The sequence below is a fragment of the Dermacentor silvarum genome, chromosome 10 (assembly GCF_013339745.2).
Source record: "Dermacentor silvarum isolate Dsil-2018 chromosome 10, BIME_Dsil_1.4, whole genome shotgun sequence".
NCBI classification, from domain to species: Eukaryota; Metazoa; Arthropoda; class Arachnida; order Ixodida; family Ixodidae; genus Dermacentor; species Dermacentor silvarum.
The window spans coordinates 56,924,839-56,948,140 of record NC_051163.1 but is presented as its reverse complement, the minus strand read 5'-3'; the positions used below and the strand labels follow the sequence as shown (position 1 = coordinate 56,948,140).

Below are 23,302 nucleotides of genomic sequence, written 5' to 3'. Positions count from 1 at the left end.
CAAGTCGACGTCACTACTGTTGATTTAGTCTGCTTTCCTTAGCACAGCTGTGAGCCCACTCATTGGAATCTGGCATTGCCCTTGGTATCTAGCGTTAGAAACTATCTGCAGTTTGTACCATTTCATGTGAATTGTTCTAGATCATCGCAAAAAGGAAATGAAAGTACTGCATTGTAGAAAAAAGCCTGCTTCCTTTCTCAAAAGAGTTGTCGAACAAACGTGCAATGCCACTACATCCGACTGCAGTACGAGTAGCAGCATTGTAGACAGCGGAGTGAGCCCATGCCAGTGCCATAACTTGTATTGTACTGCTCCCACGTAACCACCACCTGCGTCACGACACATATGTACACCTCCTAAGAAATGAAACCGGTACTGGTTCGTAAAATACCTATTATAGTACAGCATACGCCCATTAATTTAACTCCGGTTAATTCGATTTTCGGTTAACTCGATCCCGGCCGGCACCCATGCATTTCCCCAAACTTTCGTTTCCTAAAATTGGCCTTTCCTTGATTATTCGAACTTGACCAGTGAGCACACACGTCCCTGACCGCTATACTGACCCCAATAGTGACCTCTTTAGGGCAGCGCGTGTCTCGGCGGAGCTTAGTTAACAGTCAAAAACACATGTATTTTCAGCTTGCCCTTGGAAAATAGTAAAGCAATAACCGTACCTCAATACAACTGATTAGGGCATTTACTCTATTCTGACTTTTTCTTCTTTGTGAAGATTGGGCCAAAAATTGCCAGTGCGGTGCAATTGCATATGAAACCAAAACCATCTTCGAGGCGGTTGTATGCTTTACTTACTGCATAGCACACGTGTATTGTGGCGGAATGCCACCATTGTGCAACACATTAGATCCTTGCCGACTTTTCTTGCCTAAATTATTGTGTGCGTGTTAAAATTCTTTGTTTAGGAGTTTTAATTTCTACGTTAGTTTTCTACTTTGGACATGTCAGTAGCGCACCCAGGATCTCTGCCAGGGGGGGGGGGGGGGGGGGTTGACAGTTTGCCAATACCATCTAATAAACAGCACTAATTTCGATTTCTTCACGGGAAATTGTCAAAAAATGCGCTTTTTGCGAGTGTGCAGACGATTGCGCGTCTTACATCTTAGTTGCAGTACTCAAATGCGTAAGGAAAGAAAAGGGGTTAAACAAAAGGGGGGGTTAAGTCGGCCTCAGGGGGGGGGTTACCCCCCCCCCTGATGCCCCGAATTGGGGGTTACAACCCCCGAATCCCCCCCCCCCGTCGGTGTGCCACTGGGACACGTAGTAAGTGGGTGCGTTTGTTTCGGGGCCTGTTAGGATTGGGCGAATACTACTGCCAAATGAATCGGCCAGTGGCGCACCGATGGAGGGGAGGGGTTTCGGGTGTTGTAACTCCCCCCTGAGGCTGAGTTAACCCCCCCCAGCCCCACCAGTCCAACGTGTACCTTCAGCGCTCTGTTCCAGGAGGTGGCTTGAGGTCGAAGTTTCCTGAATAACAAAAACACTCTATCACTGTCTTGTATTTATTCATTCACTCTTTAATTACTTTGAGTAAAACACTGAAGAAATAAAAGTAGTCATCATCCTTGGTGTCATTACTATAATTATTAGGCATTTTATTTGCTGTTGGATTCCTCTGGCTAAACCAAGGAAATTGCATATTATGCAAAGTGCTGCCCCCCCCCCCCTCCACAAAAATGTAACCCCCCCCTTGGCAGAGATCCTAGGTGCGCTACTGATCGGCAGTGTGCTTTGGCTTTTTAAATGCGCCACCATTTCCATGCCTACCCAACGAGGCATAACGTCTGTCACGTAAGACAATCGCTTTCAAGATAGGACCCGCACCAGCGAGCAAATAATTTACCTTCGCGCACTGCGTTTCGCTTCAACGCGAATTAAGTGGTGAGAACACATTGCACACGAAGCTATCAGCACATCACATCGCAGATCGCTTTCAAGATAGGGCCCACGAGGCCGCCCCATACACAGCCGCCACCGGAGTACGGTTGATAATGGCTTGCATCGAGAGGAGGCAATGCGTTAACGACAATGTCTGTACGAGGTCTACCACACGTGACACTATTCAATTACATCACGTACTACAGCATGCTTCAGCCATCACACGTCTTCCACGAAGCAGCGACACCATCAAAACGCACCATCATCTAATTTAAGATGAAGAAGAAACTCAACAAGAACCCAAGAAGAGACAGTGTACATAATAAAGGTTGTATATATTTGCTTTGATCATTTACAAAATCTCGACATTGCTACTTTGTCTAATGCTGGTCTCAGTTAACATCTTGGTGTTGCAACCACGCTTCTCCATTTCATGATTCTTTCACAGTGTTTCTCGCAATTTTATACGAGATTAGTGGCAAATGCTTACACATCATTATTTACCTAACTCCCACGGGTGATTCTGCGTGTAATTTTTTTTCTGCATCTTGTGACCCGTCGGATAATTCGATCAATTTCGTCGATCCTGTCAGTCGAATTAACGGAAGTCGACTATAAATTATTCAGGGTTGGCTGGGGCTTGCCCTAGTATACATTCTTTAGTCTAGAGTTTCTCGAGCAAAATATGACTAGTTGAAAAGAAGTCATAATGCAGCAGCCCTAATTCAGTTTACACGTGTATATCTTTAAAGTATATCTTCACTCATTTCCCAAAAGGATGGTGACTATTACTGAAAAAACATGAAGGCCACATTTCCCTTCTTGAATTTTATGCCAAAACTTAAAAACATTTGTATGCCAGCACGACATCATGAACTTCAAAGATCTATGCCTACTGGTTACATATTGGATGGTTTTGACATCAATAAAATTATTGAAACTTCCTAGTTTGAGTCTTTTGTTTCTCGGTAGAATGCAATTTAGTCCTTCATTAACGGCACATTAACTAGACCCGAGTAAATGCTGTTAAAATTCATGGAGGAAGGAAATTAAATTAAACTAGGAGGAAGCATCACGTAACACCGCCAGCCTTGGCAAACCAACTCGATCCTTGTGACCGCCATTCCCTTCACTTTTTATTGCGATAGCAATTATATGGACACTCAAAAGCAGATTTCAGCCGTCGGCGTCGCCGTGAGGTTCCGTATGACGTCAATGGAGATGAAATCGTCGCCGCGCGCCGAACGCTGTATGTGCGAGTGAAAGGGCGCGAGGGACGCGCGCTTTCACGGGGAGTGAACGCACGGCGGAGAACAAACGCGCATTCTGCGCTGTGCTCCCTTAAGGGCTGCGAAAGTAGGTGTCTCTTTCCTCCTCTACAATCACCATATATGTAGAGCAAACGTGCCTTCTTCCGACGCACGAAAGGCCGTGGGGGGGAGGGGGAGGGAAGGGAGGCGACGTTTACCTGGGGCACCAAGTGCCTATTTATATCAGAGGCTCCGGCAACAGTCACCAACTCCGCACGCATTTTGAGCGAACGCGGGCAAAACGCCGACGGCGTTGACAACAGTTCTGCGTGTTGCCGGTGCTGCTGCATGTCCAAGTTTATACAGCTGATAGAGCTGCTATCATTACTCCGTATAGCTAGCTTTCTTCAAATTTGCTATCGTAATTGATGCTTAGCCTTTCAGGTGAAACTGCGACAACTTTTTTACTTTAAACTGTAGGCCCAACACGTGACCTCCGAGGAATCCCAAGGCGGCGGCATTTCGATGGAGGAGAAATACAAAAACGCCCATGTGCTTGCGTTGTAGTGCACATTAAAGAACCCCAGGTGGTGAAAATTAATCCGGAGTTCTTCACTATGGCGTGCCTCATAATCAGTACTGGTTTTGGCACGTAAAACCCCAGAAAGGAGAAGTGACCTCCGAGTCTTGGTGTTTATATGTGCAGTTCAGCTGCAGTGCCTGCAGAGCATGGACGGACCGGGAGCACTAAAACCTACTGCACGCTTCGACATGATTACATATTGGGCCGACTCGTTTGCCGTCAATTGTGTCGTTAAATGCTGCATCCCATTACAGTGGAATCTTGTTGATACAATTCTGCATGATGGGCTTTTCGGGATAATACGTTTTTTTCCCCATAAACATTTTATATAAGATTATGTTTGGATAATACGATTTTCGGATGATACGTTTTATTCTCCGGTTCCCGTGAAGATCAACGAGGTTCCACTGTATAATTTACCTTTCTCCATGCATGCTAATGGCAATAAAGCTGGCGCAGCGACTTTGCAGTGGTGTTGCCACCCATATTTCGTTCCTACGTCTTTTCTGGCTTGCCAAACCTTTGACGAGTGGCTGTTTTCTGTTTTGCTATTGCCAAAAAGTGCTTCGCTAATACAGCTTAACATTTGTATTTAATGTCCCCTTAAGCATGGACGAAGGATTCACTTCTCTATTCCTCTGATGGCACACCACTTCTCAAAGCAACATTTCCTCGCAGAAATGCTTTACGATCCAAGCAAGCAATGATCAAAGTGAAAAATAATCCAGCCAATGCAGCTATGGAGTACAGCACCAGCTGATGGTTGGCACGAGATGCATACAATGAATTCATTATCATTTCCTAATTGACCAATTTGCCATCCCATAGTTCGAATACGTAGAGAATGTGAATTATGTGGATTTATTTTTTCAATTCATTACAAGCAGCTTTGAGTGACAATAGACGTTGGAGCTGTGTGTTTTCATAAACATAACGACAGTCATTTCCTGCTAAAAAGTGCGCCTCAATCTGTAACTAAAATTATGCTACAAATGCATACAGTTGAAGTAAAGGTATCTCGCAATGCCAGTTCCATTTTTGTTCCGCATTGCAGAGGACACTAATATCAAGTGTAAGTGTTTCAGATAAGCAAAAACTACAGTGCATACTTTCAGTGTATTTCCAGTGTTGTTACACATTTTAAGAATTAAACTGCGAGGCTCTTACGTGCCAAAATTGCACAATGGGCCATGTGCAACACTGCAGTGGCAGACTTCGAACTAATTTTGCCCCACCTTTGTAACATAAAATTCTTATACTTTAGTGTCGCAAAACATCATGTATTTATTACACACAAGGCGTCGCAAATATCAGAACCTATTTATCACAAAATGAGCGGAGCGACACGCATCTTCAATCAGCTGGCTCTGCGCTCAGCTTGCACTCGCAACCAAAACATAGTACTTCGTAAACTGAACGCACAAAGGCGCACAAATAATATTCGATTTGATCCACCCTTACGTCCACAAATGGTGGTTGTGAAACGCACAAAGTACTTATTGAGCAGGAAGTCCTGCAGATTAAAAGCAACTGCACCGCGAAACTCTTGAAGCGAGACTGTTATGGCCGCACCACTTTCGCAGCTTCCACATTGTTGTCTGCCACGTGTGAAACGTAATACACAAGTGTCATCTTGTTACGCGCGAGAAACATGTGGTAGAGGTTTCAACACCTCAAAAGAAGATGTGCTCCCCTAATATCTCCATGCGGGATTTAAATAAAGAAAACAGGGACGTACAGTTTTGTCTTCCATGATTTATTATGACTTACACTGGGTGTCAGCCACCAGGCTCCTCAATGACCACCAAGTGGCCACTTTGATACCTCGGCACTAACTTGGAACGAGTAAGGAAGCAAAAAGTGGTGACCTCTTCTGGCCGTGGGGCGGGGGAGGGGGGGGGGGGGTGAGGCCAGGCCACAGGTCACACACAGTTGCTTGCTTTGGCCACGTCACAGTCTTGTGCTACACTGTTTCTGAAGCTTGTGGCCAAAGTACACGTCTCCCGTGCTCTGTTTTGTACTTGGCGTGCCACATTGTCAATCGGGGTGGTGACTTCTTTGTTGGCAGCTACACGGCAACTGCGGCTACAAGATGGCAACACCGTATGGACCTGCTTCGCAGGGAAGTGTACCAAACGTTGCGCTTATAAGTAAACTTGGTTTTGATTGCTCTTTTGGGCAAACTATTTGCTCGTTCGTGCTTCAATTTCACACACAGAGAGCATTTCATGGCGGATTTTGTTCAATACCACGTTTGGCTGTAGTACTCGACTTGTATAGAATAAACCGCCACCCACGTTCAAGGGCATCCTCCTAGCACAATTGTGCTTACTTCCTCGGTGGCCAGCAGCATTCAGGTGCCTGCCACTAACGATACTAATAGACATGATGAGACAATCGTCACTGCAATGGCCGATCACAGACAGTACTTGCACAATGCTTTTGAACACAAGCCCAGGGGTGCCTGTTACCTGCAGTGATGGCGGACAAGAAAATGTAAATTCTTTCACTAATGCAGCCTTATATTTCTGGAAACGAACTGCCCTCGCTCCACCGTTGCGATGGGCATCTTGCCTTCGGCAGATGATGCCACTGTTCCTGTCACTGAGAAAATTACTTTTTGGCTCTGGCATTGCCACAGACAAGATACCCTTTTGATCTATCATTTACAAAAATAAAGGCAAGTACTGCATTGAATCATTTACAAAAATAAAGGCAAGTACTGCATTGAAGCATGGCATTAAACAAAACCGATCTTAATGTTTCAAGTTCTGTAAAGAATTTGAGCGCAGGAATTTGGTGGCTTAGCCAGAAAAGCGACTATAACGCAAAATGCTGTACACTTAAGTCTTCCTTTACTTAAAAAAAAAGAGAGAAGAAAAAGAAATCTGGCTTCAGACACAAACACATAACATACGGCACAAGTGATAAATCTAGAGAAAATATAAACAGCATCTATGCAAATGAGCAAACACAGATGTAGCTCTCTCCGCAAAGCAAAGCAATCCTTCACCTGCAACCTTGTCATCACAGCAACAAAACACAGAAAATAAAAAACCTTTTTTTTTTCTTTCTGAATACATGCTAAAATTACAAAATGCAGGAATCAGTATCACCTTTGCACATTGGTAAACTTGTCCAACAGGATAACCTTTTTTGTTCTCTCACAAGAGCATGCGTTATTTTAGCACTATAACCTGCTTATACATATAACTATAAAACAAAAAGAAAGAAAAAAGAAAAAATTGTGTACGCAGCCTGCGCAGACAACCACATATAACAATGCTGAAATCATTCTAAAAGTGACCCAGCACAATCTTCAGCACGATGCAGAGCTCCAGGAACAACCGTATTGAATTGCTGCTTCTGCCACTGCTCTCTGTCAATGTGCTGAAGGGAGGCTTCACAGCAGTGTAGAGTGCACTGCCGCGAAGTTCTTAGTTCCTGTAGCGCACCCAAAGGCAGAACTCCCCGCAGCCCCACTTTTGTACTCGAGAATAAAATTTTTAGCTCACATTGCACACGAGAAAATACGGCACTCTTCATGGTAGCGGATTCTGCATTGTAGACAATGCCGCACGACTTCCAAGACAGCGGCAAGCCAAGCATGAAACAGATCAAGCCACGACACACATTTTCACCACAAAACTGCGTGTTCTTTCACAGATATTCGTTATCGTAAAGCAAGAGGATTTCAACGTATATATATCATCTAAAAAAAAACTGCCAGTGGCTAAAACTCTTCAGTAAAATGCTCGCTAAGCACTGACCATGTGCTTCGTACGAGAGCAGGCAATCTGACTGACCACAACACAACAGTGTGTTCCGTCTTTAAAACACCACCATCACAGAAAAGCAGACTTCTCAACGTAGACTTGAAAGCAGTGCACGGCTAGGCCTCCACTCGGAGCGTACTGATGGGCTTGAACATCAGCCCCGGAGGGAAGGCCATAGCTGCATCAAGGATAAGTTTTCTAAGCACTGATGATCGCACTCTTGCCACTCTTCACCACTGAGCTCCCCCGGCACGCGAATGCGAAACGGGAGATGGGTCATGTTGACTCGAAGTACTCGTGCTGCCGTCGCCAGGAGATTGTGCGTGAACGACACCCCTGCGTGCTCTGCGGACGACTGTGACAGAGGGCCGCAGCCAATCAGAGCTGCCGGCCAAAGTTCAGGTACGTCTTGAGCCGAGGTGGCAAGGGCAGCTCAAGGATCCTCTGGCACAGCAAGGGGGGTCGGTCCTGTTGTTGCGACACGAACAGCAAAATATATTATAACCTCGTTACAACTTCGAAGTCGGATCTGACATTAAAGTACCTTTGTTGAAACCCAGGGCTCGACGGAATCCCATCTGGTCGTAAACAGGCATGATGAAAAAAGAGATCACTAACCAAAAAGCATTTAGCGAAAAATGACAAGACGTTTTGGCTTCCATGTTATATCAGATACTTCGTTATATCAGATAATTCATTATATTCATTTGTCATATGGAGGTTCGACTGTAATAAAACCAGCAATCCTACACAGATCATCCTAAAGGACACCAAAGAGAAACATTTAGTCAGTATAGACTGGCATTCCTGCCAAACACAATTTTTGAAACTTTTGTGTAAGGAGATTGATTACAAGAGAAAATGAAGCTCAATGTTAAATGTTTTTTTTAATTAAGTGACGAAGCCGCAGCGCTGGTAAACCAGTGTGATGCCATGGATTCCAAAGTATCTTGACATAGTATTTGGCCTATTGTGACTGAGTAAATGCTGTTGAAACTTTCCAAGTTCAGTCTTGAGCTCTTTGAGAATGCAATGTAGTCCATCTTCAACGATAAATGATTACCTAGGCTATGACGCTACGGCTAGCTGGTGCAAAACCTTCAAGGCAGCACATTTTCTAGTTCTTAGCACAGGAACTTGAGACAACACAGACGTAAGTCGAGACACGCACAAGCGCTACTTTCAACAATTGTGTAGAAGCCGGATCACGATCCTATATACCCAAGACAAATACAATGCAATCCTGATAATTGGAATTGACGGATAACTCGAACTACTCTGTTGGTCGTGGCAAAGTCCTATGTATTTGAATAGAGAAAAACTCTAGCTAATTTGAACTACAAAAAAGCAACCAATGGTTATTTCGAACAGAATTTCTCACTCCCATGGACCACTTTTCCGACAAACCTAAACCAATGGTGAAGGTTCGATGCATTGCTAGCAAACGAGATGTCGCGTGCCGTAAAAAGTAAGAGCAAAGACGTGCATGAAGCCAAGACTGAACCAAAGCAAGCAGAGTGACGACATGCGCCATCCTTTGCCATCTGGCTTAAAAAGGCAAAAAGGTGCCCCCAGCGCGTGCTTAATCACGTTGCCACGTGCTCGCCTACAGAGCGCGTGGTACGCTGAGGCAGCGGCAACAGGTTAGCACCACATTTTTTCGGTGCTTTCGAGACTTGCATGCATTACAGGATGAACTGGCAAAGTGGTTTGTCTAGGTGTAGACCATCACCCTGCTCATGATGTTTACAGAGTTGTTCAAGAAATTTGGAATATCAAACACATTGAATCTCACAGTGGACACGTAGTCCATATACATAAAAAGCTGTTTGAGATTGATGATGAAGAATAAGTGCAAATAAATTTCCATTCTGTGAAGGTAAATTCTAAATTCTAAAGGTTTCATCTTATTTGTTATAGCTATGGTAGCGTAGTGCAAAGGGTAAACAGACACATAAAGAACACAACAGACACGGATGGGTGCTGTTGGGCGATGAACAAGTCACCCAATAGACTGCCCTCTTAAAGTACGTATATCTTATTTGCGATTGCAAGAATAAGAGGTATGCTACATTTTTTTCGTGTCATAAAAACTGAGAGTGCATTTGATTTGGAGGTGCATTGGGATTGGGCAAATACTTCCTGAAGAAGCAGTGGAGCTCCGCTCGGACATTTTTTACGTGTCTTCTGTTATTTGTCCCGACGGGCAGATCGATCAACTTTGTTGGTATGTCAAGATCGAATTAATGGAAGTCGACTGGATTTCAACTATCCATATAATACATTGTGGCCACCACAGCTGGAAATCAAACCAGTGAACTCACGCTCAACAGCTGAATGCAATAGCCACAGAACCATCGCGGTTGGGTTAGGTAACAACACAATCTTATGTTGGTCTGCCAGCAGCTAGCCGACCAATCGGTGCTTTTTGTACGTCTGGCCACATTAGAAGATATAGAATTTATATTCGAATCTGAAACATGAGACATTCACAGTGATGGAAGCGACATTTTACTTTTTGGAGCAGAAAAAAAAATGCTAGTTTGGAGCAGCTTTTGGTGTTTTCGGAGCAGATATCAAAATATGCCATACGACTCCTGGAGTTAAAAGTATCATCAAAGCGCCTGATAAATATCAATACTTATTATGAAACATATTGCACATACAATAATCAATGCAAATTGCAAGAAACAAACAATTAAGAAGATTGATGGTTATCGAAAGTGCAGTAAAATGAGCTATGTAATACCAGTACCTGGGGCAGAAATGAGATCAAACCGGTAAAGCTGACCACCACATTATAGAAGTAACCACAATAACATACAACCTTTGCCAGAGCAGCAGTTGATAATCGATATGAGATCGAATTAATCTCAGTCATTTTCACATTTCACCAAACCAGTATTCATGTCAAGTTCAACAATACAGCTAAATGAGCTATATATTTAAAATTCAACTTCTTGTGGCAGAAACGAGATCAAAACCGACAAAGCTGAGCATCATAATGTAAAACTAAGCAGTTGCACATCACAGTTGCCACAGCAGCAGTTGGTAATCAGTATGAAACCGAATTTTTTTGCGATCGAATTTCCCAGCGCCGTTTCGGAGCAGGTTCGGAGCAGTTACTAACAAAAATGACACTTTGGAGCAGCATGTAGCAGCATTTCTCTTTTGGAGCAGTTTGGAGCAATTGGAGCAGCAGCACTTCCATCACTACATTTAACCCACAATTGTAATTCCTGATATCCTCACAGCCCTGCTACCAGGAAACGACAGCGATGCGTCATCAGTCAATGGCGCCAGCGCATGCATGGCTCAGTGGGTTACGCAACGTTACGCCGCAGGAAGCTACTAAAACAGCCAGCTTAATAAACATTCGTTCATTGCTGCTATTGGCATCAGCCGCGTCAGAGGGGAAGGAAAAGAAAGCGCCCCCTACCATGGCCTGCGGGCAAACATCATCGAGAGCAGCGCGCTTCCACAGGAGCGAGGTCTCTCCGCCGGCCGAGCGCTTGCGGTGCGGTTCATCACCGCTGCTGCTGCCGGAGTCACCACCGGTGGAGGTGCTGCTGCCGGTGCCCCGGAAAGGCACCACCGTGCCGCTACTGCTGCTGCTGCGCAGGCGCGGGGGAACCAGATGACGACGGGGCTTCGGGAGCTTCTCCCGATCCAGCCGGGCGCGGAGCAGACGCCGGATCACGCCACGGCTCAGCTCCTGGAGGCTGCCCGGCTGGTAGTCAGCTGCCCAAGAGAAAAGGTGACGGCACTTTAGTTTCACAGTTTTCCTGTCAGGGCCTTTTTAAGAGGAACACTACAGAGGAATGATTACCTACTGCCAAATGAAGCAGCGCCTCGTTTCGGCATTCTTTTTTTTTTCTGCCTCTCGATTAATTCGACCCGCCGGATAATCCTATTAATTTCGTTGGTCCTGTCAGAGTCGAATTAACGCAAGTCGGCCGCAGTGCGGGGTAAGAGAGAGCAGTGGCCACTCACGCAGCACCACTTCGGGGCAGCCCTTCTGTGGAGGCACAAGGCTGGCGAATGACACAGGAAGGATGTTCTTGTCCACCCAGATGTCCTCGGCTGTGCGCTTGACCTGCACCAGCTGAGATCGACGAGAACAGAGACCTCGATTTTTCAGACAACCACTCTTTCTTACTTCGATTTAATTTGGCTAAGACCTCCCTCCTTAGAGGGAAGTCTCTCACCAGATTTAGGCATTGAAAACAAACAAGTGCAGTGCATCGTGGCCTGCACGCTTGCATCCAACCCGTCGGCTACACCGCGGTGGATGGACGATCCGTTGCCAACCAGTTCACTGGTGAAAAAATAATCAGGATGTGCATGCGGTAGCAAAAAGAGTAGCTCGGATGAAGGCACGGGTATTGTGCCGCGGTTACACTGCAAAGCAGTTGTGAGGCCTTCATCACAGTGAGTGTGGATCAGTTACAAAATGACAAGTATTCCAGCTTCCGCATTGCTTTCTTGCAAAATAGAAACAGGATTTGCCAATTCATTCAGTTAATAAAAGCGTGTTGACGTAGTAAGCATTTCTTATTGTTGTGATACCCTTGAAAAATGCGACATTTGGTTAATTCGGACATAGTTTTCCGGTCCTGTGAAATCCGAAAACAAGGTTGTACTGTACAGTCAAACCTTGTTATAGTGAAACTGGATATAACGAAATAATAGATATAACAAATTAAGTGAAATTCCCCTTGAAATCCCCTGAAAGATTGATAATGCAGTACATGCAATAATGGATATAACAAAGTAACAAAGTAATTTTGCCTCCTTCAATTTTGTTATAACAAGGTTTTTACTGTATTTCATTAAAGGATTTTGTACACGCATTTACAATCGTTGCAACTGTTAAGGACTTTGTACACGCAATTTATCGTTCGTAACTGACAAATGCTGTAAGCAAGAACTGCCGGCGCTTTGCATTTTGTATATGTGCCGTGTCTCTTGTGAGCTGAATTTTTCTCGCTACTAGGATTACCACAACTGCCCCTTTAATTCTATTGCATTCAAAGACATATTAGAAGGCTCTGCATATGCATATGATGAGTCATGCATAGTTTGTATCTGATAAATCCTGTAAGTTGAAACTGTCAGCCCTATTGTGTTGGGTTAAGTGCGGCAAACTTTTCTCACTCAAAACTATTTCTCATAACTGTGATATACCTGGTCATTGCAGGGCATGACGAGCACGCCTCCAACTTTGAGGAGGGCCGTGAGAATGGACACTTTCTCAACGGGACAAGAGGCCCCGCAGTAGACTCGGTCGTAGCGGCGGCCAGTCGTCTCTAGTGACAGGCAGTTGCCCACGACAAAGCGCGGCTCGCAGAAGTCGTACTCTTCCAGCGCCTGGCTAGAGCGCAAGAACTGTGACACCTGTTGAAAGAGAGAGAAAGAAATCATGCGGTTCTTTCAACTGTAGGCACAAAGGCTTTAGCCAAAGTACACAGGCGCATAATTTTCTAAAAGTTGTTTGCACCATGCCAATGCACAGTATCAGCATTTCAAGGGTGTGTGTGTGTGTTTTTTGTTATATTGCTTACTTTTGTCGAACATTGTCACATGCAGAACTTTTCCTTGAGTGCACTTGTGTACCTTGAGTTGCGCATATTGCACGACATCCTCGTGCAGCTCCACGCCATGGTTGACGCCGTGGGAACCGATCAGTAGGCCCGCCACGGTGCTTAGGTATCCCGTGCCGCTACCCAGGTTGAGAAAGGACATGCCTGGACGCAACTGTAGCGCCTCCAGGACCTGTGGCACACAAAGACTTTCTGCGGCACAAGGTGCATCGTACTGCGGAATGCCAAGCAAGTGGGGGTCACGAGCTGCGAGACTTTGTTACAGCCAGCAAGCAGGAGGACCACTTTACGCCATAACGAAGTTTGCTTAAATCGATTTTTTTTTTTTTAAGTGGCCCTACAAGACATTTCTTTCGTTTTCTTTTTAAATTGAGAACATAACTGGAGTGAGTGCAATGCCTTTCAGCGAACAAATTTCCGAAGAAGTTTTGAAAAGGACCTAGCAATAACGAACATACTGGGTGTTCAAAATTAGGCTTTACGGAATTTTTAGAAATCACCTGCGGCATCTAGCATAAATCGTATCGTTGAGCTGGGTTATTCGATGAGGCGAACATTAGTAGCATGAGAAATCGAAACACATATTCAACTACGGTCGAGTCCTGCTACAACGAAACTCACGGGACACGCGAAAAATTTCGTTGTGGCGAACTTCGTTGACGCGAAATTGGTATGTATATACGTACGCCAAACGGCAAAGCCGTTTGATGAGTTTGATGAGAACCGTGAAGATGAGACCCGCACGCGCGGGTCTCATCTTCAAAGCGATCTGCGATGTTCGCAAAGTGCAACTAGTGCCGGTAGAGTCGTGTGCACTGTGCTTTCGACATTTAATTCGCGGTGAAGCGAGAGACGGCACGGAGGTCAATTCGCTCGCTGCTATTGCCGCGCCTTCTCACTCCAGTGTGTTGACACTGAGTTTCTGCAGTCATCGAGCGAGATGTGTTCATGTTTACCTGTGCGCGTGTGACACCGTGCTCGGTAATTTAGTTAGCGAATGTTTATAAGTTTATACGGCCAATAAATCTACTATCCTTAGTTCGTATAGCTGTCTACTAATCTGCTATCGAAATCGATGCTTCGCCTTTCGGGTGAAACTGAGAGATTTTTTTCCTTCCTCTTTCTGCCTCGGCGATCATATGTGCCTTCTCTTCGAGAGAGAGAAATTTACGCTTCTTCACTGGGGGTAGACATTTCGACCGGACACAGACCACAGAAAAGGGCAGTGATTGTGGTGATCCCCTGCAGTCTTGTGCAGGCACGTGATGACCACACGTGGCAATGGACTGCAGTGGCTTAAATTGGTGCTTTGAATTTGATTTCCTCGTTCAAGTGGACATACAATTGTCACAGCTTTGGAAGAGCCTTCTAATTTGACTACTCGGCAGTTCCAATTTCAATTCAGTCCCAGTTTCGTTCTCGAAAAGTTCGTTGAATTGGAAATACCGAATAAAACGCCTTCGTTATGAAGGGACTTTTTTTTTATTACTATCTATGGGTAGGTGACGGGGAATTGGAAAATCTTCGTTGTGGCAGAAATTCCGTTGTAGCGGTATTCGTTGTAGGAGAATTCGACTGTAATTAACAAAAAATCACTAATTAATTTCTTAGTTTATTACATTATGACACATTGCAATTTACGAATTGTAGCCAGTGAATCCACTTGGAATGAATTTCCAGAACGACACCAGTTTGGAGATATGCGCCATCAAACACTTTTGTTCCACTTACTTTTTTTTATCAAAATGCTGTTTTATACACTGAAGCACAAAAGTAACTGGAACGCCCATGTATTTCGTCCCACACTTTGGGAAATTATATCTCAAAACTGGTGTCATCCTGGAAATTCATTTCAAGCGGATGCATATCGTCTTGCAAACTCACCGGCTACAATTTATAAGTTGCAATATGTGTCGTAAAGTAGTTAATTAAAAACGTGTATATTGAGTGCACTGTTTACTCCCATTCATTTTATTTAGTTATTTACTTTACTTCGGTGTCAAGGCTTTCTGGACTAAGGGAGGACAGGAGGGAGGACTCCTGCCATAAGACGACAACAACCCGTCTGCCCAAGAAACGTTTCTTCACCACTATCATTTATTTATGCAGGTACCTCATGGGGTTTCAGCACTGGAACATTGTGTGAGGGGGGAGTTACACTTTTGTTCTTACAAGCAGTCAAAACTACATACAACAGAAAGTAAAAAAAAAACGTTTGCCCTTGTAAGGAAATCATAGAACTTACACAGAAACTGAATACATTATGCAATTTTATGAATGAATCAGCTGTTTAGTCTACATAAACAGCAACACCTAGCCAAGAATACATATTTTGAATGCAAGAGAAACAGTGTATATCCAGAAGTTTCCTTAAGATAACAGCATCTTGAATGTTTTCTAAATCACAAGGAAGATTATTTCATGATACAATGGCACAGGGCAATGCAGATGCGTTAAAAGCATTGGTGTGACCGTAGATATGCTGAAAACAGAGATTATTGTGCTAACAGCGGGAAATGCGATGTGGTCTAACAAGCAGCAATGAAAAGGGATGTTCAGAGTAGACGATTTTGGGCAGCAATCTTTCTCCATTACACCTTAACACAATGTTTCCTCTCAGTTGGTGCAGTCCAAACAGCAGTGCCCTGTTGACTGCTCCTTTCTTAGTTTCTTTTCTGTTCTTCTGTACACTTACGGTAACCTGGTAACCTTCAAGGCTGGCTGTTGGCTTCATATGGCTGTGACTAATATCGGTGTCACACGCACACTTCTGATCGCGATCGGGGTCGATCCGGATTGAGCTTGATCCGGATCGAGTGTCGCTACATGGTCATTTGCAACCGCAATACTGCGGAATCCTGATCCGGACAATCATGATCCGTGAATCTGGATCAGGCCTCTTGATCGCGATCGCAGGCTGACGTCTACGCCCTCTAGCGCAGTATTCTGAAAATGCTAAAAACAAGAAGTGAAGGCAGCTAAATAAAAAACGCTTAAAAATCTTTTTACCAGCTATAAGCTGTAAAAGTGAAACATTGTCCAAATTTAACCATATTTTTTGCAAATTTGAATTTGTAGCCAAGGCATTACGCAGTTCTTAGCTGCCGACGATCAGCAGACGACAATAACTCGATCTGGATCGTTCGGCCGTGTAGCAGCGACCCATGCTGATCGCGCTCAGGAAATCCCATCCGGATCGGCCCCAATCGCGATCAGAAGTGCACATATGATGCTGGTATAACAAAAACTGGGGCCTCTGTTCCCCTCCCTCATTTAAAACTGCCCAACAGCAACAAAGGAACTGTAATAGGACGGGCAGGATGGGCTAACACCCACCACTTCCATGTTTGCTAGAAGACAGGAGTGGTGTGCACTCGTGTGCAAGCTTTCGCTTGAGATTACTTCACTCATAGTCAAACAATCATCTAATGGCTGTCATCTATAGGCTGTTCTACGACCAAAAATGTAATTGCCTTGTGCCAGTTTAAAAAAATGCACACTCAAATGCATGCCAAAATGGATTTCTCCTGAAGCTAATGCACTCCTGCACTGCAGAAAAATTTTCACTGGAACAATAATGCATTTTACCACGCATTCTGAGCCCGTATTTGTCAAGGCTAGTGCTAGGCAATAAGTTTATAGTAAAGCGGTTACACTTTACATACAGGCCAACTTCAGTTTCGTAATTACCACAAGCCCCTTTAGTTAATTAGTAAGAGTTCGTTTATTATAGGTTGTAATGCCAATTATAGCACTAACTTCAACATCTGCCACTGCTATGAAATGGTCAGCAACAAGTACCGTTATGTCTTGGATCCCCCGTTTTTGATAATTAGTCTTCTTCTTTGTGGGGTTTTACGTGCCAAAACCAGTTTTGATTATGAGGCATGCTGTAGTGGAGGGCTCCAGATTAATTTTGACCACCTGGGGTTCTTTAACCTGCACTCAACGCAAGCACACAGGCGTTTTTGTATTTCGCCTCCTTCAAAATGCGGCCGCGGCGGCCGGGATTCGATCCCGCAACCTCGTGCTCAACAGTGCAACACCTTAGCTAACTGAGCCACCGCGGCGGGTTCGATAATTAGTCTTTACTGAAACATCTGTCATAGACACGTACAATTGACCGCAAAAGTTTACAGACCACGGATTTGTGAAAAAGTTTAATATCTCCACAGCCTTAAAACGCAGCCTCGTTTTCAGATTTCCAACCTGTACTAGTATATGTGAACAACAATGCACTGTACAGTTTTAAAGGTTGCAGTCACAAACCTGCTCGAAGTCAACATTTCCTCTGATTCCATGATCCAGGAAACCTTTGCTGTAGACAGTACAGAGTACTAGTCAAATGTTCGATGGAAACTTATCCGGCAAGGGTGGTGCATCACCAAAATAAAACGACCACTCGCCTAAGGTTGAAAGAAACGAAGATATAATTGAAATTACGAAGCCTCTGCGGGTCCCTTGTTTACAATGAAGAGCAACGCAAGAGGGTTCGAATATTTATGTTTGGGTGACGTAGAGTGTGGCTGTATACTTGAGAAGATTACCTCGCATCCGGTTTACAGTCACTATGCATCCAATCGACAACATGCACGATAAGCCAGACCCAGAGTAATCCTCCTGAGATATACACGCACACTCTTGTCAATTGGATGCATAATGACAGTAAACCCAACACGAGGCAATCTTCTTGAGATATACACCCGCACTCTCCACCACCTTCCGCATAAACAGCCGGATCCTGTCACATTGCTTTTCAACATGAATACGGGACCCATAGCAGCTCCGTAACGCCAATCATATGTTCGTTTCCTTCAACTTTATGTGAGTACTTGCTTTATTTTGATCAGTGTCCAAAGTTTGTGACACACGGAATGCACTGCAAGCTAGACACACCTCTGAGTAGATGCATGGTGCTGATAAGTGTAAATTTCCTTGCTTCCACGCCAGGTCTCTATAGGCATTTTCCTTGCACCCGTCAGCGTAGTAGTGTGCACGGTCGACGGCACGTAATGCACTCTCGACATCTGGACTACGGATGTAGTCGGCCTCGACCAGGTGGTCCACAAGCTCGTCGTTGTCTTCACCCGCACTCACAGCGCCACCCATAGCCTGCAATGACGATGATGATGATCACAGTGATTGCTTAGGATGCCAGGTATTCATATGTTTATAGGTATTGCCTTCTGTTTTCAAGTTCATTTTCAGATAAACGGTTACGAGTCCATGAACATACATACGAGGGCATCTTGCATTTTTATATAAGTAAGCAACATTTCTGCTTTCAGAAAATGTGTTTCTTTTCTTCCGTTAGGTTCTCATCTTATGCTTATTGTCTAACAGGCACATCGCTATCAATTAACCCTGTAAGGCCTAGTGATTCCGAATGGAATCATCAATTTTGTAACTCAGTGGGCAACCCCAGGTTAAAAAAAAAAGGTTGTTCTTACGCTACAACTCATATTTAGCCCTTGCTCTACATATGCTGGCAAGATGGTAGACTCAAGGAAGTGCTGCCACCTCTGAATGAAAAAATAAAAGAATTGCTTGCACTGTACCCGCCATTTGCTGAGGTCCCCTCTTCTTTTCACAGTGCAGAGGTACAACAATTATTTTATTTTTGTCTCGAACATTTGGACTTTGACTATTAGGTGTTATGCTGTCCCTTCGCAGTAAATTTATTCGGCGAAAAGTATTTGCGGGTACCAGAGAACTTTGCGAATCTTGATGATTCCAAATGGAATCATTGGGACGTAGCGGCCCCGACTACTCAAGCGATACATTTTCGATTGATGTTACCTCACTGACTAAATCGCGTGTTTGTTCGCGCTCAAACGGCGTTTTCATGCCGTACTTGGAACCATGTTTTAGGCGCGTGTTACCTGATGGATCATTATCGCGTCAGGAGCCTGTATCGTTGGTGGAGCCTTGCTCTGCTTTTTGTGATTTTATGCTGTTGATATGAGCTTATGCCGTGTAGATAAACTTTTTTGGGGGAAGTCCCTCTGTAATACGGAAACATTTTCTTTCGGAACAGATGGCGACAATCAGCACATGCGAGTTTTATGGGAAAAAGGAAGGTCCCGAAGCTTGTGCTGATCCCTTGAGGTGACATTGATTCGTCCGATGAAAAAGAAGTCATTGTGCAAACTAGAAAAAATAGAGAAGACTGTGCTCTTACTCCCGCATTCGGTGCGAGAAATGTGGCACACACCTCTGCCTCAACAAATAAAGAAATTGCTCCAAAGAGTTTCATCTAAAATAGACTTTTCACGTATTGCTTGAAACGACGCATTTCAAGTCCACCAAGTCTCATTAAATAAGTTTTGGTTGAAAAGTGTGAGCACAGATTTAAAAATTTTTTTTTTTACCTACCACGATCACGCACATCTCAAATTGCAAAGACCAATTTTTTACATTGAACAGAATTAATTTGGGCCTGAAAGGGTTAACCATGAAGATAGTCGCAAGTCCACGAACTGCTCTATCTCAATTGCTGAGCAAAAAGTGAACCACATTTTGTAAAGCAACAAAAATCTTTAGTTATCATGGACACTTCTACATATGTGGCATACAATCTAGGGGACTGCCAGAAAGCACCTGTACTAGGGTGCAAGCCCTTGGAGTCTTATATGGGAGAAGGCCAGAGAGGAAGCCTCTGGCACGTAAAGTGGGCCACCTGGTCGCCCCACATAGTGTTTGCTTATATTTCAGCTACCACTAAACCCTTTTTAAGAATTCTTGTGGACCAGACTGCTCCCTGCATGACATTTTACAACTTCTTTTGAATAACCAAAATGAGGCCCCAGTGAAGGGCTCTTTAAAATTGTTGAGGGGCTCATCAAGGAAACACTTTTCATGGCGTCCCCTGGAACTAGGGGGCCCAGGGTTGCAGGCCCCTTAGCACATACGTTAATCAAGCCCTGCTTGCTTGCAGTCAACAGGGAACATTGGTAGCTCTAATATACTCCAATACATACTCTAATAGAAGTGGCAGCAAAACTGTGCCAATAAAGACAGACTTGCATAATTTATGGCAGGGCAACTGAGGGAACAACATTAAGTAAATAGAATAAAGTTACAAGTTCAGAAAATTTATGCAGCACAAGTGAATTTTGCTTGTGCAACACCAAAACAGCCACTCCTATCGTGAGAGGAGGCTTCGTAGGCCAGGAAAATACGCAAAAATGAAAGACAGCTGGTGATGCAGCCCTGAAGTCGCCACGCCAGCTCGCTGTAATTCGATTTTGATTGCATCCACTCGAGCCTAGTCAACTGTCATCAGTCAAGCAAGACTACATTGCTTACGGGAATATTATTCCACCCCTAGCATGTTCCGAGACATTTTCCAGCACCAGGATGGCTAAATACTGAGATAATATACTTGTGGCTTTTCGGCACTCACTCCGGCTCACTCAATCATCTGCCAAGACAATACATTGGGTCGTGCAATGAGTGGTGGCAACATAGCAGATGACAGAAAGAGCCAGAGCAAGTGCCAAAACACCACAATGACCTGCTACCATGTGGCCACCAGCTACGCCATGACACATACAACTTATCGGAAATTAAACAGAAACTGGTCAGTAGAAAAGTTAATAAATTATTACAGCAGGCATTAATTGGCACTCACTCACCAGAATGCGTTTCTCAGACTAAGTGGAAACCAGGCTGAATTGGTATGATAGTGCACAAGCTCGGGGCAAATGTTCTCATACCTGAATGCACTGCGAGTCCTTGCAAGCCAAGCCTGCCAGCCAACATGCATAATCCCGTTTTCTGAACTGAGCTCCTGTTACTTTTGGTTTAGGTCATACAAATTGCAAAGACATAATGTGTGACACCTCAGTGAGTTTCTTCTCTGACAAATCAGGAGAAATCGAAGGAGAAACAGCAAATAGCTGTACCTGGTGAGCTACGTGTTCAACAACAAGATGAGCACGTGTTCATTGTGAAACGTGAAAAGTCAGTTCCTTGACTTTTTCTTTTTATTCGCAAGTGAACATTGTAATAGTCATAGGTACGCATGGGGCTTTTCATCATGGGGGCTACCCTATCTTACAGTGCTCCCCCCGTTAATTTACTTACTTCTGTGCTATCCACTCTGGGACATTTCACAGACATTGAATGAGAAATTAAAAATGTACAATATAATATTTATTCAATAGTTGCTTATCACACTTCTATACTGCATTGTGCTAGGCTGTTTCCCAATGTGTATTTTGTCCCCAGCTTGTGTTAAACAACCTGCTAGCCATGCACCAGTCACTGTAATACAAACTGGTGCAAATAAACGATAATAATGTTTGGCTTTCTCTTTTAGTACGAAAAAATCCTAAAGGTGTCAACTGACACTCCGTGATAAATGTGCGAGTTTCATTTTCAGAGCTCCCCTTAGCACAAACAATTACATTTAATATGTTACATCTTCCTAAAAATAGAAAACCTCTGCCACAAAAATCTTGTACCGTGCTTTCCATGGCAGCAAGCACTAACAGCTCAAGCGTATAGCTGGTAGACAGCACAATGCCCTACTCAACAAAAGCAATGGCAACCAGTGATGGTGCTTATGAGACATATGGAAGGAACGGCTATGCACTATTAAGTCCCTAGATAAACCTTACTGTGCACTAAGTTTGCGCACGTCCCCCAAGCAGACGGAGGGGAGGGAGGGGGGGGACAAACTCCCCTTTTTTCTTTTAGTGTCTGACGTCGACAACAAAACAGAAAAACACGCATACCTAAACGGACAGAAACAAAATTACTAGCCAGTCAACACCATTGAAATTACCATCCGTATCACCACTGGAATTATCTCCGGCACAGCAGCAATGGGCAGCGAATATGTTTACATTTTTATCCTGGTACAATCTCGCACGCGCTTTTCCAAGTACGACGGTGCAGATCTTGATCACAGAGGCTTATCAAAAGCGCACAATTCACCTTTACAGACGCAAAACATCGCATGATATACGTACGGGCCAGTTATTAAGAAATCGCAGAAACCAGTGATCCATCGAAATATATATAACGCAGTAGATAACAGCACCTCGAGACGTTTTTACATGCGCCGAGATAGCATGGGAAGACGTTTGGAAAATCCACAGATAAGGGACGCCATACAAGCGCAAAGTGGAAATCGAACCAAAGACGCACTGCGCATTTGAGTAAACGCGTCGACGACAGACTACCGCGTAACTTCGGAACAGCTGTGCACAAAAAAAAAAAAAAAAAAAAAGAAGAAGAACAACGAATCGAAGAAAAACAAGAGAACCATAAACCAATGGTTACGGTAGGCAAGCAGGTAGATTTATGGTTCGCGAATACAAATGCGTCCTTGGTTGAATTTACAAGGTAAAGCGTGCGCCTAACTGCGCGTCTTAACGCTTGTTCCACAACGCGTCACGCAGAAAAGAAACGTCGACGCAGTGGAAACGGATAAACACAATCGGTTCCGCAAAGTTGTTCCTAAGCCTCGAAAGCCAAGACGACGGATGGCAAGTGCGTGCGCACGGGCTTATGCCACAACTTGCCCGAAAGTTGCGTCGAGATCAGCCGCTGTTGCTAAGGCGCTCAGCTGACGACTAGTCGTGGCAGCGCGCTGATCAACCGTTGGTCCTCGGAAGCCTCCATCGCGTCGAAGAAGTCAAGAAAGCATATCGGCTTTTGTCACGCTCTCTCCTCTCCTTTTCCCCTCCAAGACTGAAGGTACAGACGGGGTGCAGTCAGCTGGAGATACACAGCAGCGATCGAGCGTGGGACAAATAACAGTTCGCCGCGGATCGTTTGGCACAGTTCCAGAAGCTTTTTACCACGCCGCACACCTCCGTCTCTGTGTCCCTAAGCTCCGTTTTAGAAAGGCACTCCGATAACGCTATTAGGTGTAGGCGTAGAACACAGCGCGTGCCCAACTCGAAACAACAACTCTCAACTACAAGATGCTCGTCAAAACAACACCTGCAGATGGCGTTTCCAAAGGAAAAGCGAAAGCGTTCTACCAAGCATACCTACCTTTTACGCTGCGTAAAACAACAACTAACAAGTAGCCCGCGGTTAAATACTACGATTAATGTAACATTATAGCGCGCCTGACAATAAATATTAGCAATTATGTAAACCGCACTTCAATCATCTCTAGCAGCCGCTCAGTGCATGCTGGTAATGCTGGCCATGCTGGCTATGTTGTTCTGCACA

At 44.4% G+C, this 23,302-nt stretch overlaps 1 protein-coding gene across 4 annotated transcripts; it reads right to left on the bottom strand.

Moving 5' to 3' along the window:
- Positions 1–5,464: 5,464 nt before the first annotated feature.
- Positions 5,465–23,225, bottom strand: LOC119431400 (protein-L-isoaspartate O-methyltransferase domain-containing protein 1). 4 transcript variants are annotated; one of them, XM_049657000.1, is made up of 7 exons: positions 23,120–23,225; positions 18,005–18,220; positions 13,122–13,280; positions 12,693–12,902; positions 11,499–11,610; positions 10,945–11,246; positions 5,465–7,973 (listed from the first exon to the last, which is right to left on the bottom strand). In XM_049657000.1, the coding sequence occupies exons 2-7, from the start codon at positions 18,215–18,217 to the stop codon at positions 7,884–7,886; spliced, it is 1,086 nt and encodes a 361-aa protein (XP_049512957.1). In that variant the 5' UTR covers positions 18,218–18,220; positions 23,120–23,225; the 3' UTR covers positions 5,465–7,883. The 4 variants fall into 4 exon arrangements, with proteins under 4 accessions (XP_049512957.1, XP_037554818.1, XP_049512955.1 ...); XM_037698890.2 differs by lacking the exon at positions 23,120–23,225 and adding an exon at positions 22,642–23,057; XM_049656998.1 differs by lacking the exon at positions 23,120–23,225 and adding an exon at positions 22,087–22,299.
- Between the last annotated feature and the right edge of the window lie 77 nt (positions 23,226–23,302).

What these genes read in the sequence shown, in the direction of transcription:
- LOC119431400 (XM_049656998.1), bottom strand. Translation starts at nt 22,125, where the DNA reads ATGGATCACTGGTTTCTGCGATTTCTTAATAACTGGCCC. An exon ending in CACCATGCATCTACTCAGAG is followed by an intron (nt 13,281 to 18,004) that starts GTGTGTCTAGCT and finishes TGTGTGCCACAG; the next exon opens with GTCCTGGAGGCGCTACAGTT. An exon ending in TCATGCCCTGCAATGACCAG is followed by an intron (nt 11,611 to 12,692) that starts GTATATCACAGT and finishes CGTCGATCTCAG; the next exon opens with CTGGTGCAGGTCAAGCGCAC.